The sequence below is a fragment of the Ursus americanus genome, chromosome 34 (genome assembly GCF_024610735.1).
Source record: "Ursus americanus isolate L20-20 chromosome 34, mUrsAme1.1.p, whole genome shotgun sequence".
Classification (NCBI taxonomy): domain Eukaryota; kingdom Metazoa; phylum Chordata; class Mammalia; order Carnivora; family Ursidae; genus Ursus; species Ursus americanus.
Genome location: NC_142160.1, coordinates 513,577 through 528,678, shown reverse-complemented (window position 1 = coordinate 528,678; position 15,102 = coordinate 513,577). Strand labels below are relative to the sequence as shown.

At 43.5% G+C, this 15,102-nt stretch overlaps 2 protein-coding genes across 6 annotated transcripts in view; one reads left to right on the top strand and one right to left on the bottom strand.

Annotated features, from left to right (window-relative positions):
- The window catches only part of CENPP (centromere protein P), a 250,575-nt gene that overhangs the window by 55,080 nt on the left and 180,393 nt on the right, over positions 1-15,102 (bottom strand). The window lies entirely within an intron of this gene.
- The window catches only part of ECM2 (extracellular matrix protein 2), a 33,239-nt gene that overhangs the window by 2,328 nt on the left and 15,809 nt on the right, over positions 1-15,102 (top strand). For 3 of the 4 annotated variants that reach the window (XM_045772565.2, XM_045772566.2, XM_045772564.2), the window contains 2 exons: positions 11,885-12,194; positions 13,908-14,096. In XM_045772565.2, the coding sequence (XP_045628521.2) occupies positions 11,909-12,194; positions 13,908-14,096 (475 nt within the window). In that variant the 5' untranslated portion in view covers positions 11,885-11,908. Of the gene's footprint in view, positions 1-9,994; positions 10,015-11,884; positions 12,195-13,907; positions 14,097-15,102 lie in introns of those variants that run through there. The other variant, XM_045772563.2, reaches the window with a different exon arrangement.

Below are 15,102 nucleotides of genomic sequence, written 5' to 3'. Positions count from 1 at the left end.
TATTTGGGATAGAACTGAAACCAAATAGGTTTTGAACAGCTTTTCTTCTTTTTTTTTTTTTTTGTTAAACATTTTATTTATTTATTTGACAGAGATAGAGACAGCCAGTGAGAGAGGGAACACAAGCAGGGGGAGTGGGAGAGGAAGAAGCAGGCTCATAGCGGAGGAGCCTGATGTGGGGCTCGATCCCATAATGCCGGGATCACGCCCTGAGCCAAAGGCAGACGCTTAACCCCTGTGCCACCCAGGCGCCCCTGAACAGCTTTTCTTCTGAAGGCATCTAGAAGGAGTGTCCACAAGAGGCAACAGCAAATTTCTTTGTTTTAAAACAGCCTCAGGAGGCAAGAGAGAAATAAAACTCTAGCAACTAGGGCGCCTGGGTGGGCTGAGCATCCAACTCTTGATTTCAGCTCAGGTCGTGATCTCAAGGCTGTGGGATCGAGCCCTGTCAGGCTCTGCACTCGGCGGGGAGTCTGAGATTCTCTCTCTCCTTCTGCTCTTCTCCACCACCCTGCACTCCCATGTGCGTGCTCTCTCTCTCTCAAATAAATAAGTGAAATATTTAAAAACAAATAAAATGAAACAAACAAACAAACAAACAAACAAACCTATCTAGGAATAGGGCCATGCCATCAGCAGGGTGAAGGGAGGGTGATGTGAAGTCCCCAGGCTCTGGTGTGGGACCCAGTGTAATTAGTAATTAGGTACAGTGAGGCTCAGCTTCAGACCACTCAGTCTATAACTGGTAGTGCTTAACCTCATGCCCAGAGCAGACGTAAACCCTTCTGGGATAAAGAATGTATCGTCCAAGTCTTCAAAGTATTTTCCTAATTGTCATTATACAACATCTGGTGCTCAAAGAAAAGCCATCAGGCATACGAAGAAACAGAACAACATGGCCACAACCCCAGGGAAGTAAAAGACAATAGAAATAGGGTCCAGAAAATGGGAGCCTTCAGATACAGACTTTAAGAAAAATGTGATTAAGATGTTCAAAAGTGAAAGACAAGACTGAAACTTTCAGTAGAGGATCAGAAACAATGAAAAGAACTCACTGAAAACTCAAGAACTAAAACCCACAATAACAGAATCAAGAGAGTCAATGGACGGATTTGCTGCTGGAGAGATAGTGAATTGGGATAGAGGTTCAAAGAATGACCAGGATAACTCATGGAGTGACAGGGGTGCAGATGACGAGACAGAGCAGACACAGTGAGAAGGCCGTCACTCCTGCAGGTGTGTCTCTGAACAGAAACAGGACAGAAGTGGGAAAGTATTAGGTGGAAAGATAAGGGCTGACAAGCCTCCAAATTTAATGAACATGAGGCCATAGATTGAAGAAATGCTGTAAGTCCCTAAGAGGGTAAAAACAAGAAAATCCTATCTCTGTACAATAGAGCAAAACAGCTGGAAACCAAAGCCAAAGACAACTTCTCAAAAGCAGCCAGAAAAAAAAAGCTACTTTTAAAGGAGAAATAATCAGGTTGGCAGATGACTATTCAATCAAAACTAAGGAACAAGATGTTGGAATGAAACCTTCAAAATGCTGACACAAAACACTTGTCAACCTACAATTCCGTGTCGAGCAAACACATTCTTTCAGAAAGACATAATACTGAAATCTCTTCGGATACACGGAAAAAAAGAACTGTCACCAATAGCCCTGCATTAAAGCTAAACACTAAACACTAAAAAGTGTTCTTCAGTCAGAAGGAACAGAACCCTGACACAAGACTGACAGTGTGGGACAGAAGGAGCAGACACAAAAGGATAAACGACTAGGTGATTCGAAAGCAGTGGTTCTCAGCTGGGGCAGGATGAACCCCGCCGTCCCCAGGATACATCTGGTAATGTGTGAAGACATTTCTGTTTGTCATAATTGAGGGGAAGGTGCTGGTTACATCTACAGAGCAGAGGCCACGGGTCCTACTAAATATGCAAAGGCCAGCCCCCCCTCCAAAGAATTATCTAACCCCAACGTTAATAGTGCTAAGGCTGAGAGAGCCTGACCTAAGTGAACAATCATCATCATCATCATCTACTGAGGACTTAAAATATATGAAGAATTAATATGATGGACCCGGCACTTGTGCTGGGATGAGGTGACTGGAGGTGCAGCTGGCCCTTGCATCGTCCAGGAAGAGGAAAGGTACTAGTTTATATTTACATTAAGACTTGGTAAGTTGAGATGTATGTGGTAATCTCTACAAAGGGCAGAAGAGTAAAAAGTGTAAATTAGTAATAGAATAAAAACCCAGTAATCGGGGCGCCTGGGTGGCACAGCGGTTAAGCGTCTGCCTTCGGCTCAGGGCATGATCCCGGTGTTATGGGATCGAGCCCCACATCAGGCTCCTCCACTATGAGCCTGCTTCTTCCTCTCCCACTCCCCCTGCTTGTGTTCCCTCTCTCGCTGGCTGTCTCTATCCTGTCGAATAAATAAATAAAATCTTTAAAAAAAAAAAAACAATAAACAAAAAACCCAGTAACCAATTTTAAAAAGCAAGCAAGAATGAAAACAACAACAACAAAAAGAAACAACAAACAAACCACAGAACAGGCAGGACAAATAGAAAGCAAATAGTCAGAAAATAGATTTAAATCTAAACATGTCAAGTATTACATTAAATAGAAGTAGACTGAATGTTCCAATGAAAAGACAAAAATTGTCAGATTGTATTAAAAAAACTGCATATGCTAATAGAAAGTATATTGAAAATATAAGACTATAGTAAAATTGACAGTAAAATGATGCAAAAATTTTATCAAGCAGATGTGTACGGAAAGAAAGCATCTATATTACCAGACAAAATAGATCTTATGAGAAAAAGACTACTAGAGATATAAAAAGTACCTAATGATAAAAGCACAAGATATAATAATTCTAGTTTGGAATATACCTACAACATAGTCTCAAAATATATTAATAAACATGACTAAATGACTTATACATATTAAGCTAAATCAAAAAATAAACCCAAGGGTTAATAGAGTTCGAAAACAAAGGAGACTCTATTATTATATAATTTTTAAAGTGAGAATTAAAACTAAGAACAAAAAAATACTTCCAAAAGATATATATATGCAAAAGAATATTTATAATAGTGAAAAACTGGCAAATAATTTAAATATCCATCACCAAATTGTTTGTTAAATAACTAATGGAATGAAAACACAGCAGACAAACCAGATGGATTTATCTATATTGACATATATGTCCACAATTTATTAATGAGTGAAAGGAAAAATAATGGCATAAGATATAGTGAACAATTCTATTTGTTCAAATATATACGTTTGCTTATGTATAGAGGGTCACAAAAAATGGACTAGAGAGTGGAAAACTAGGGCCTGCAGGCCAAATTCTGTTCTTTTTAAACAAAGTACCACTGGAACACAGTCTTGTGCATCTGTTTACTTAGTGCCTGGAGCTACTTTGGGCTATAACAGCAAAGCGGAGTAGTTTCAACAGACTGTCGGACCTCAAAGCCTAAATATTTACCTTCTGAATCTTGAAGAAAAAGCATGCCTACCCTTGTACCAAACTATGAGTTATGGTTAAGGCAACATATCTTTTCTGCCTTATAAACATATGCATCATTTTGAGTTTTTAAAACATATGTACTACTTTAACAAATTTAAACATCTTAAGAACCGCTGATAAAAAAGATTATAAACTCTGAAGAGAGAAAACTGTGTGAACATGGCTTGTATCTTTGTTTTTTAATTTTTTAAAAAGTTTATTTAAGTAATCTCTACCCCAACATGGGGTTTGAACTCATGACCCCGAGCCGAGATCAAGAGTTGCATATTCTTCTGAATGAGCCAGCCAGGTGCCCCCACGGTTTGTATCTTTAAATCTCTTTTGGGCTTTCCTGTGGACAACAAACTGGAACCCCCCTTAGGAAGACCTTGCTGATGGCGCTGCCCGAGCACCGCAGACAGAGTCCGCCAGTAGCGGGAAGGATGCGCCGCAAGTCTGAGCCGTCCACAGCGGAGCACTGTTATGAACGGCCAGGGTTGCTAAGAAACAAAGCTTCACCTGAGGACAACAGAATACAAACTGGAAGTAGGATCAAGGAACACTCAGTTCTGGCCACAGGAGCATATGAGACTTGGAAACAGAGCAAACGAAAACAGCACCTGAGAGTTAGGAGAAAACCTTGGGAAAGAGATCACCGTATGGAAATGGTTTGTTCATAAGTTATCACTAAAAGACCCCACCTAGTTATAATTCATTCAGTTTTGCCTGAAAGCAGCATGCGACTGTCTTATTAAAAACCTCTATCTGTTCCTCTAAACCAGGGCTTCTCCATCTAGACACTTCTGAAGTGGTGGGCCCGCTGGTCCCTTGTCGCCGTGGGCGGTCCTGGGCTCTGTAAGACATCCAGCAGCACCCAGGCCCCCACACATGGGGAGTCGGGAGCGTCCCTCCCAACGGTGACTAGTGAGGAGAGTCCAGACCCTGCCAAATGTCCCCAGGGGCAAAACTGTCCCTGGCTGAGAAGCATGGCTTTCAGTGGTGGGCAGGCAAACTTGGCCTGCAAAGTATTTAGCTTTTGCAGGCCGTGTGTTAGCATCTGTTGAAGCAACCCAACCACGCCCTTTACTGGAAAAGTCGCCGAAAGTGGTACACAGATAAACGAGCGTGGCTGCTCCAGTAAAACTTTACGTATGAATATTGAAATTTTAACTTCATATGAGCTGTCATGAATTCTTCTTCTTGTTTTAAATCTTAAAACCATTTAAAAACATAAAAGCCACTTTAGCTTGTAGGCTGTATTTAAAAACAAGCAGCAGATGACTCCGTTTGGACTCCAGTCTTCAATTTCCTGACCATTGATCTAACCTGTCAACCCCACAGCCTGGTCCCCAAGGTCGCCATGATGGGACTCCACCTCTGAGGAAAGTGTGAGACCATACAACCCGCTAAGAGGTTCACACCAGCGACGATTTTGTTCATTATGGGACTTAGATGTGTGATTCCAAATAGCCACCGTCTTACCCGGACATCAAGGTGGTGAGGACTGTTGAAAATTAAAGTGCACTTATTTAAGTGTACCTGTAAAACCGTAACCACAATCAAGAAAATGAATATATCCACCATCCCCGAAAGCTCCCATGACCCTTGGTGATCTCCCACACATGCTGGACTGCCAAACCCTGTCCCTGCCTTGAGGCAACCACTGATACACTTTCCCTATAGAAGAGTTTGTGCTCGCCACAAACGGAATTGTGTGTATCTCCTTTTGTGTAAGACGTTTTTTTCAAAATAATTATTCTGAGACTCACCCCCTGTTGTTGTTCCATGGTGCTCCACTGTCTGGATATATCACCATTTGTTTATCCACTAACATGCTACTGGACATTTGGACATCTAGCACATAGCAAGCTGCCATGAACATGCACACAGAAGTCTGTGTGTGGACATTTGTTTTCATTTCTCTTGGGTGAATATCTACCAGCAGAATGGCTGGGTAAATGGTAGGTGGACACTGAACTTCTGAAGAAACTGCCAAACCGTTTTCCGGAAGTGTTCATGTGGTTTTGCACGCCCAACAGCATTGCCTGAGAACTCCAGTCACTCCACCTACTTGTCCGCACCCACTTCCAGCCGTTCCAGCAGATGTGTACTGCTATCTCACTGCGGTTTTAATCTGCATTTCCCTAATGACTAATGATTTTGAACACCGTCTCGTGCGCTTGTTTGCCATTTGTGTATCTTCTTAGGGGATGTGTGTTCAAAACGTTGGGCTTTTAAAAACTGGGTTTTCTTTTCACGATTGAATTTAAGACTTCTTTATTCTTGTTACAAGTCTCTTCTTGAATATATTATTTTGCAAACATTTTTCCAAGTATGTGGCATTTTCCTATTGTTAACAGTGTCTTGAAGAGAAAAAGCTTTCAATTTTGATGAAGTCCAATTAAAAAAATATATTTCTTGTTTTTTATTGCTGTTAAATCCAAGGTCACCAGAATTTTTTCCAATGTTTCCTTCTACACGTTTCACACTTTCTGCTCTTATACTCATCTATGATTGATTTTCTGTATGTACATGACTATACACTTAATCCAGTACCACGTGCTGAAAAGATCGCCCTTCCTGCATTAGATCGCTTTGGCACCACCGCTGAAAACCAACTGCCCATGCAGGTGTGGTCTCCTTCGGAACCCTCTACTCTGTCTCACTGATGGACTTGTCTATCTCAACAGCAGCATCACACTATTGGTACTGCCCACCTTTATAGTAAGTGTTGACATCAGGTAGTGCTAGCCCTCCAAATCTGTTCCTCTCTCTTCTAAAGCTGCTTTGGCTATTCTAGGCTCTTTACATTTCCATAGAAATTTTAGAATCACCTTCCCATTAAAAAAAAAAAAAAAGCCTGCTGGAATTTTGACCAGGTTTGTGACAAATCTATAGATTAACTTTACAGAATTGAGAAATTAAACCTGACCTATATCCTGTATCATCTGACCTATATCCACTGTACGTATACCCTATATAGTTCTTTTCCCACTTACCTCAGCAACACTTCATAGTTTTCAGGGCCGCAATCTTTTTTTTTTTTTTCAAGATTTTATCTATTTATTTGACAGAGAGAGAGGCAGCCAGCGAGAGAGGGAACACAAGCAGGGGGAGTGGGAGAGGAAGAAGCAGGCTCCCAGCAGAGCAGGGAGCCCGATGCGGGGCTCGATCCCAGAACGCTGGGATCAGGCCCTGAGCCGAAGGCAGACGCTTAACGACTGAGCCACCCAGGCGCCCCTCAGGGCCTCAATCTTATACATCTTTTGTCAGAAGTATCTTTAAGTATTTCACATTTTTATGCCTTTAGAGACAGTGTTGTATTTTTAATTTTCTTATTGCTGTTAGCATACAGAAATAATCTTGATTTTTGTATATTAATCTTACATACATCAATTTCTTTTCCAGTCTGGATGCATTTTGTTTCTTGGTCTTACATTACTATACTGACTAGAACATCCAATAAAATATTGACTAGAAGCAGTGAGACCAGACATCCTTCATCGTTCCTGATCTTAAGGGGAAAACATTGTATTTCAAAATTAAGCACAGTGTTAGCAATAAGTTTTTTATATATGACAATTATCAGATTTAGGTTCACAGCAAGTGACAACTGACAAAACTACACTGACACATCACTAAGTCCACAAACTACATTACAGTTCACTCTTGGTGGTGTACGTTCTATGGATTTGGACAAATGTGGAACCACAGGTATCCATCTTTACAGGGTTATGCAGAGTATTCCCACTGCCCTAAAAATCCTCTGGGCTTCATCTATACATTCTTCCCCCTGGCACCAATCCCTGGCAGCAACTGACCTTTTAGTGTCTCTACAGTTTTGCCTTTTCCAGAATGTCACAGAGTTGGAATATTACAGTATTTTCAGACTGGCCTCTTTCACCTAGTAATGTGCATTTATTTCTTCCATGTCTTTTCATGGCCTAGTAGCCCATTTCTCTTTTGTGCTGAATAGTAGTCCCTTGTGTGGATGGACCACTGTTTATCCATCCACCTACTGAAGGACATCTTGGTTGTTTCCAAGTTTGTCATAAACATCAGTGTGCAGGACTTTGTGTGGACATGTTTTCAGCTCCTTTGGGTAAATACTAAGGAGCATGACTGCTGGGTTACGTGGTAAGAGTGTGTTTTGTTTCTAAGAAACTGGCGAACTATCTTCCAAAGTGGCTGTGCCAGTCTGCATTCCCTCTAGCCATGAATGTGAGTTCCTGCTGCTCCACAACCTTCTTGGCATTTGGTGTTGTCATTGTTTTTGATTTTGGCCATTCTAATAGATGTGCAGTGGCACTGCACTGTTTTTGGTGTTTTTTTTTTTGTTTGTTGTTTTTGAGAGAGAGAGAGAGAGAGAGCAAGTAGGAGGGAGGGGCGGATGGAGAGAGAGAAAGAATCTCAAACAGGCTCTATGCTCAGCATGGAGCCTGACTTGGGGCTTGATCTCACAACCTGGAGATCTTGACCTGAGACAAAACCAAGAGTTGGCTGCCCAACCGATGGAGCCACTCAGGCATCCCATCTCAGTGTTTTAACCTACAATCTACTATTTTTTTTTTTAAAGATTATTTATTTATTTATTTGACAGAGATAGAGACAGCCAGCGAGAGAGGGAACACAAGCAGGGGGAGTGGGAGAGGAAGAAGCAGGCTCATAGTGGAGGAGCCTGACGTGGGGCTCGATCCCGCAATGCCGGGATCACGCCCTGAGCCGAAGGCAGATGCTTAACCGCTGTGCCACCCAGGCGCCCCTATCTGTCTACTATTTTTAAAATCAGTGCCTGAGACAGGAGAGCAGAAATTGTGGATGATGACTGTAGATTTCTCTTCTCCACAGTTCCACCTGTTCCTTCATGCTCTTTGGAAGCTGTACTATTCAGCGTATTAAGGTTTGAGACTATTTTGCCTTCGTGAAGAACAGACCCCTGTACCATTACACAATGGCTCTCTTCATGCTTGGCAATGTGCTTCTCTATCTTATCTACTTCATCTTATGTTAATATAGACACTTCTCTTGTGATTAGTGTTACCATGATACAAATTCTCCCATCCTTTTAATTTTAACCCATTTGCATCTTTATATTTAGCATGAGTTTCTTACAGGCAGCAAATAGTTGGATCGTGCTTTTAAGAAAAATCTAATCTGGGGGACACCTGGGTGGCTTAGTCAGTTAAGTGCCTGCCTTCAGCTCAGGTCATGATCCCTGCTCCGTGGGGAGCCTGCTTCTCCCTCTCCTTCTGTCTGCCGCTCCCCGCGCTTGTGCTCTCTGTCAAATAAATAAAATATAAAGAATCTAATCTGACAGCCTCTGCTTTTTATTTATTATTTTTTTTTAAAAGATTTTATTTATTTATTTGACAGAGATAGAGACAGCCAGCGAGAGAGGGAACACAAGCAGGGGGAGTGGGAGAGGAAGAAGCAGGCTCATAGCAGAGAAGCCTGATGTGGGGCTCGATCCCATAACGCCGGGATCACGCCCTGAGCCAAAGGCAGACGCTTAACCGCTGTACCACCCAGGCGCCCCCAGCCTCTGCTTTTTAATTGTGGCATTTAACCAATTTACACTTAATGTGATTTATATAAATACATTTTGGATTATTTTTATTATTGTATTTGATCTACATTATGGCCTTACTTGCTGTAATTCTTCTTTTGTTTAGTGGTTATCTTAGGGCTTCAAGCGTGCATCTTTAACTTATTACAGCTTATCTTCAAGTGACGTTATTCCACTTCATAGCAAAGAACCTTTCGACAGTATGTGCACACATCTCCTCCTTCCTCCTTTATGCTTCTGTTCTCATACAATTCTACTTATGTTATAACCCCAAAATACAGTATTATTATATGAACACAATCTTTATGGACCACTTTTCCCACGTGTTTGTGTGCCTGCTAAGTTTTCTCCAGATTCCCAACTGCCCGTTGGGTGCTCTGGAACACGGTCACATGATGGCATGCAGTTTGATCTTTCAGAGATGCTTGATGCTCAGTTTTGTTAAACGGGACCAGAGCAGCCATTAGTCTGGGGGGACTGTTTCCCTTGCTGTGCCAGTGCCCTTTTGAACACTCCGCCTGATGCCCTGTGAAGTACAGGTTTCCCCCTCTGACTGGCGGGCACCCAAACTCTGGCCAGCCTTTTACAAGCCCCAGGCATTTTCCCTTTTGTTCTTTACAGTAGTTCTTTCTGCCGTGTCAAGAAGTTTCACTCACACAGACAGGCTAATCAGGACTCAGCTGAAGACTTGAGGTCTCTGGAAGGCTTTGCAGGGCAGCTCTCCTCTCTGCCCTGCAAACGCTCCCCTCCCTGGAATCCCAAGGGATTTTCAACTCAGGGAAACCAGAACTCTGGCAGAGTCCCCTGCCTGAGCGGCAGCGTGGAAAAAAACGGCCTCAGGCTGCGTGTGAGACCAGTCACAGGGCTCACCTTGGACTTACCTCTCCCCCGCCCCGGGATCAAGGTCTTGAGCTACTTCATGCCTAAGGTTTGAAAAAAATGCAGCTTCATGTTTTTGTCCTAATTTCAAGTAATCTCGGGTGGGGGCTCTGTTACTCCATTTTGGCTAGAAGCAGAAGTCAGATTTGAGTTTTTCACAAAACTGCTATAATGGCTGTTGGGTTTTCTATGAAGTGACCATGCACTGACTTCGAGCTTCTCCAGGAGTTGCTGCTCCTTGGAGCCACTCTGGTCACTAATTGTGTAACTGGAGGGAATGTCAGCCACAGGGAAGGCAACCCCACAGGGAGTGCTCAAGTTCTGGGCCTTCTGGTGATGTACACACGGGAGAATGTCAAAAGTAGGTCTGTAAGTGACATCTGTACTTAGGCGAAGACCCATGGTGGCAACCCTGTGTTTGCGACAACCACTGTGAGTTTCTGCTGACAGAAGTCACAGTATTTGGCTAGACTGACAATGATCACCCCCAGGTCCTACACATTTGGGGGGTGAGCCCTGTGGCATGAGGAGGGCCTCACCTCACCCCCCCAGTACATGATTTTCTATTCAGATGCCCTTTGGGTTTCCTACAAGCTGCCCACAGGTTTCGAAGCAGACCTGTACTGTAGTAGCATCTGATGTCAGTAGAGCACTTTATTTCATGCAGAAAGGTTGAACACCATGCTTACAGGGTCTCTTGTCTATTTCCTAAGGTCCCAGCAAGATTGCCAGGTTCACAGTCTACAGCCACGTTTTTGGCCCTTTGAGCTTTCAAAATCCCTCCTTTGCAGCTTGGAATTTTAAAATTCTGTACATAGCATCAATTTAAACCTTTACCATTCCTTCCAGGGTGATGTTTTCTGAAATGTAACAGTTTTGTTCTGACAGAGGTGAGCAAAGCAGTCTGTGAGGAGTGGGGTAAATCTCATCACCAAGCCAGGCTCCCACTGTAGCCGATGATCCTGGGTCCTCAGCATCCCTGAGGTTTCAGATTCTCCCCCACACACCCTGGCTCCATCTTGGGGTACTGAAAGCAAGGGACCCTGAATGAAGAACAGAGGGGACAGACAGATGCCAGGCAGGGGCAAGGAGGAGACACAGGCTCTCAGCTTAGAGGGCAATGGATGCCACAAAGACCTTCCTTGCAGGGCTAACCACAGGCCAAAGTGTGTGGCCAGGTGAATCCTTCAACCAGCCCCTACAATCAATCACCTTGTGGAGGGTTTCTCTTTACTTTCTGTGCTACCTGACTTTATAGGGCCTGGACAAACGTGTCTGATCACAGTGCCACAATCACACGTAGTCTTTATCACCAGGACGACAAGTATTCATTTCTTCGATGCCTTTTTCACCTTTACAGCATTGCTGTTATTTTTATCAGGCACAGTCACGCCCCCCTCTCTCCCAAAAAAGACCATTCGAAAGCCAGAGGATAGAAGAACCAAATAGCAGAGACAGGGCCATGCGGGGCCTGAGTCAGAGGATGACCTGGCGCACAGGTAAAGCGATCCCGGGGATCCTCCGAGGACACAGCACAGCAGTCTGGAGAGGGCTCAGCCAGCCACGGCTTAGAGGCCAACCGAGTCCAGCAAACCGTTTCATCGCTGGGGCTTTCCCGGTACACCCGTTTGTACACCACGGTCTGTGTGACTGGTAAAGCCTAGAATATTTAATATCCGGTTTTTCATAGAAAAACTTGGCTCATGCCTGTTCTGGGGATGAAGATATTAAAAGTTCTTTGATTCTGACAGAAGAATTCCACATTCTCATTTGGCAATAACACAACAGCATACAGCCCACATATGATATGTGTCATTTCTCCACAATGCTGTTGAGGCATACAAGCAATAATACGCCAATTTTCAAAGGTAAAACTTAGGCACCACTAAATCCAAAATTCTGCTTCTTTCTCACTCTAGAAATCGGATGGTGAAAAAGCAAGCATGAAGTTTGCAGGTTTGCTTTGTTTCCTTCTGCTTATCATTTTTCAAATTGATTTTGGACAAAATGAAGAAACACCCAGGAAGCATCGGAGGAAGGTATACTACAGGAGACCGAGGAAAAGCTCTTTCCCCGCCCACAGACCCAGTGGGCAGCTGGGCGTCCAGCAGGCGATGGTCACACCAGCAGCAACAATTCCCGTGCTTAACTTGGATTACAGCACAGAGGAAAAGTCTGACTCCTTTCTAAGTTTGCTGGGAGTAGAATCAAGTTATAATGTGTTACCAGGTAAGAAACCAGTAAGAGAAAGATGGGGACAAAAACAGAACCTCCATGAAGATAATTTTCCAAAGTTTTTCTTCAAGTTATTATATATATTATTATTAATATATTTTAAGTTATATTTTCAAGTTAATATATATTAAATATATTTTTCAAGTTACTACAATACCAAGATATACTACTATGTCTTTTGGTTTAGTCTACAATGATGAGTTTTGAAATAATTTAAATTTTCATTTATAGAATGTAATTATAATACAAAATTATTGGAAAACAAAAAATTAGCTATCCCACAACTATATTTATAAAACCATAGTTACTATTGTGGTTTATTAATTTCTAGTCTGTTTCCTATACCGTGTATTTCAAATAATTGGATTCATAATATAGATAATATACATATTAGGTTGTAACCTGCTTTTTCATTTATAATGATACATCATCTGGGATACAGAAACAAATTATTCAGATGATTCTATGAATATATGACTATTAACTATTTTCAACCAAAAAAAATTTTTTTTAAAGATTTTATTTATTTGACAGAGAGAGGCAGACAGCGAGAGAGGGAACACAGGCAGGGGGAGTGGGAGAGGAAGAAGCAGTTTCCCAGCGGAGAAGTCTGACGTGGGGCTCGATCCCAGGACCCTGGGATCACGCCCTGAGCCGAAGGCAGACGCTTAACGACGAGCCACCCAGGCGCCCCTCAACCAAAATTTTTTCAACCACAGTGGCATTAAGCCACTGAATTTATTTTATGCAGACAAACTACTTGGTAGGCCCAGGTGGTGAGGGGAGGGGGGTAAGGGAGGAAACGAATGTGAGAGCCCACCTCAGGGTGGAATGTGCGGACAGTGACTCATCAGACAAAGGACAGGCGTCACAAACGACACTGGGTCAGAAGGACAGCATGTCCTCTGACACTGCAACCAAGTAGGCTGTGTATGGCCGCCTTGGTGGACACACTCACCTACATGTCTACGACCCTGTACATAGAGTAATGGAGATACTTCGAACACACTTTACAAGGACGACACTGACGACATGTGAGCTAGTGTTCAGTAACATGGTAACTCTAAAGACAGGGTCAGGTCAGTTGCAATGTCTGGCTCTGCCTCCCCCGTCCACACACTGATAAGGGTGAGACGTGGGCTCATCATCAGTGCCCTTCCTGCTCTCTGCTTTCTGGCTCCTGATGGAACCACACTGCTGTCTCTCTTCTGAATTTATGGCCGTATCATTTGCTTTGCTCAATGTAATGAGACACTCTGAGGGCTCATGTGGGATTTGCAACCTTCCGCCCCTCTGCTTTGGCCATCAGGCAGCCTGCTTGGAGATGCAGAAGCCTGCTGACTGTCCCTGTGACTATCACAAGCACAGCCCCTGTGTGCCCACATTGGACACATGGCATAGAGAAGAAATCACTGAGACTTGGGGGTGGGTTGTTCCTGCCGTGTGACTTAGTCACCCCAAGAGATACGGTACTGAGGCGCAGCTCAGAGTCAAGTTACCAGGAGGAGGTCAGTGTCAGAGGCTGAGAGCAGAGCACAAGGAATCTGCCCTGGGGTCACGTCTCTGGGGTCCGTGTACCCCACGCATGAACGGACACAGAATGACACTCTTGTGTGATTCTGCCAGTTCGACTTCGCACTGTGCTCACTGTCATTCACAGGCTGACGGCCACACAAGGAATGTAATTCGCCCCTGCTTCTCTTCTAGGAAAGAAGGGACACTGTCTGGTAAATGGGATGACCATGTACAACCGAGCTGTGTGGTCTACTGAGCCATGCACTACCTGCCTATGCTCCAATGGAAGAGTGCTTTGTGACGAGACTATGTGCCACACTCTGACGTGCCCCCACACAGTCACGCCGGAGGGAGAGTGCTGCCCGGTCTGCTCTGACGCTGGTACAGTATTTAGCCAAAACACAGTATCCCATGTGACTTAGTCTTCAACTTCCATTGTTTTTATTTTGTTACTACCTTAAGTTTTAAATTATGGTAAACGGTCATCAAGGTACTTAGAATATTGGCACAGTGATAACAAACATAGAAGTTATTGGGGAAGATGGATGGTAGGGGCAGAAATAAAAGATCTTGGCTTCGTAGTTCCAGCTGTATCAGAATGAGACACTTGGAGCAGACCACACTGCGCACTGACGCTCGCTTTAGAGAAGCGGTGACGGAATCTACAGAGCCAACAGTCCCCCAGTGTCGTGTGAGGAAAGAGCTCTGCTTAGCTCCTCGCGAGGAGTAGCTCCCTTAATCCAACTCAGTGTGGGCACAGTTAAGACCACAAAGAAGACGAAGAACTCCTGATGAACAACGGGAGAGGGGTCTGCATCTAGAGAGAAGAAAGCCCAGTGCCCCAGCCTACCTGCACTCATTACTGCTTGGGAAATCTGGGGAAATGCAGGAGCGTGGCCCTGGAGCAATGTCTGTCTCTCGTGGGCACTGATTCCTGCAGGAAGGTCATGCCACGGGGCCTGCTGAACGTTCCCCACCCTGCTTTCGCGGCTCACACCTGAGGGACAGCTGACTCTTGAGTGGGAGGCCTAGTCAGCACCTTCTAAAATAGATACACACGTGGTAAATAATTTGATGGGAAGAAACAGAGACAGTTTCTCTTGTCTAACATTAGACAGATTGTTTTCCATGCACACAGGATAGTCTCAGGGTGGGTGCCCACGACTTTAGAATGTTGAGGAATTGCATTTTGGTTTATACAACCTATTATTTTACTAAGGTATTATGCCTTTAAAAAATGTTAGCAAATACACAGGCAAGATTCAGAAATTATCAGACATTTTTCAAAGGACTTGTAATAATCTTGAAAAGCTGTGGTTATTTTGGAAAAATAAACTTGGATGTACAGGGAGGATTTAAAATATTTCAATATGATAGCTTTAGCTTC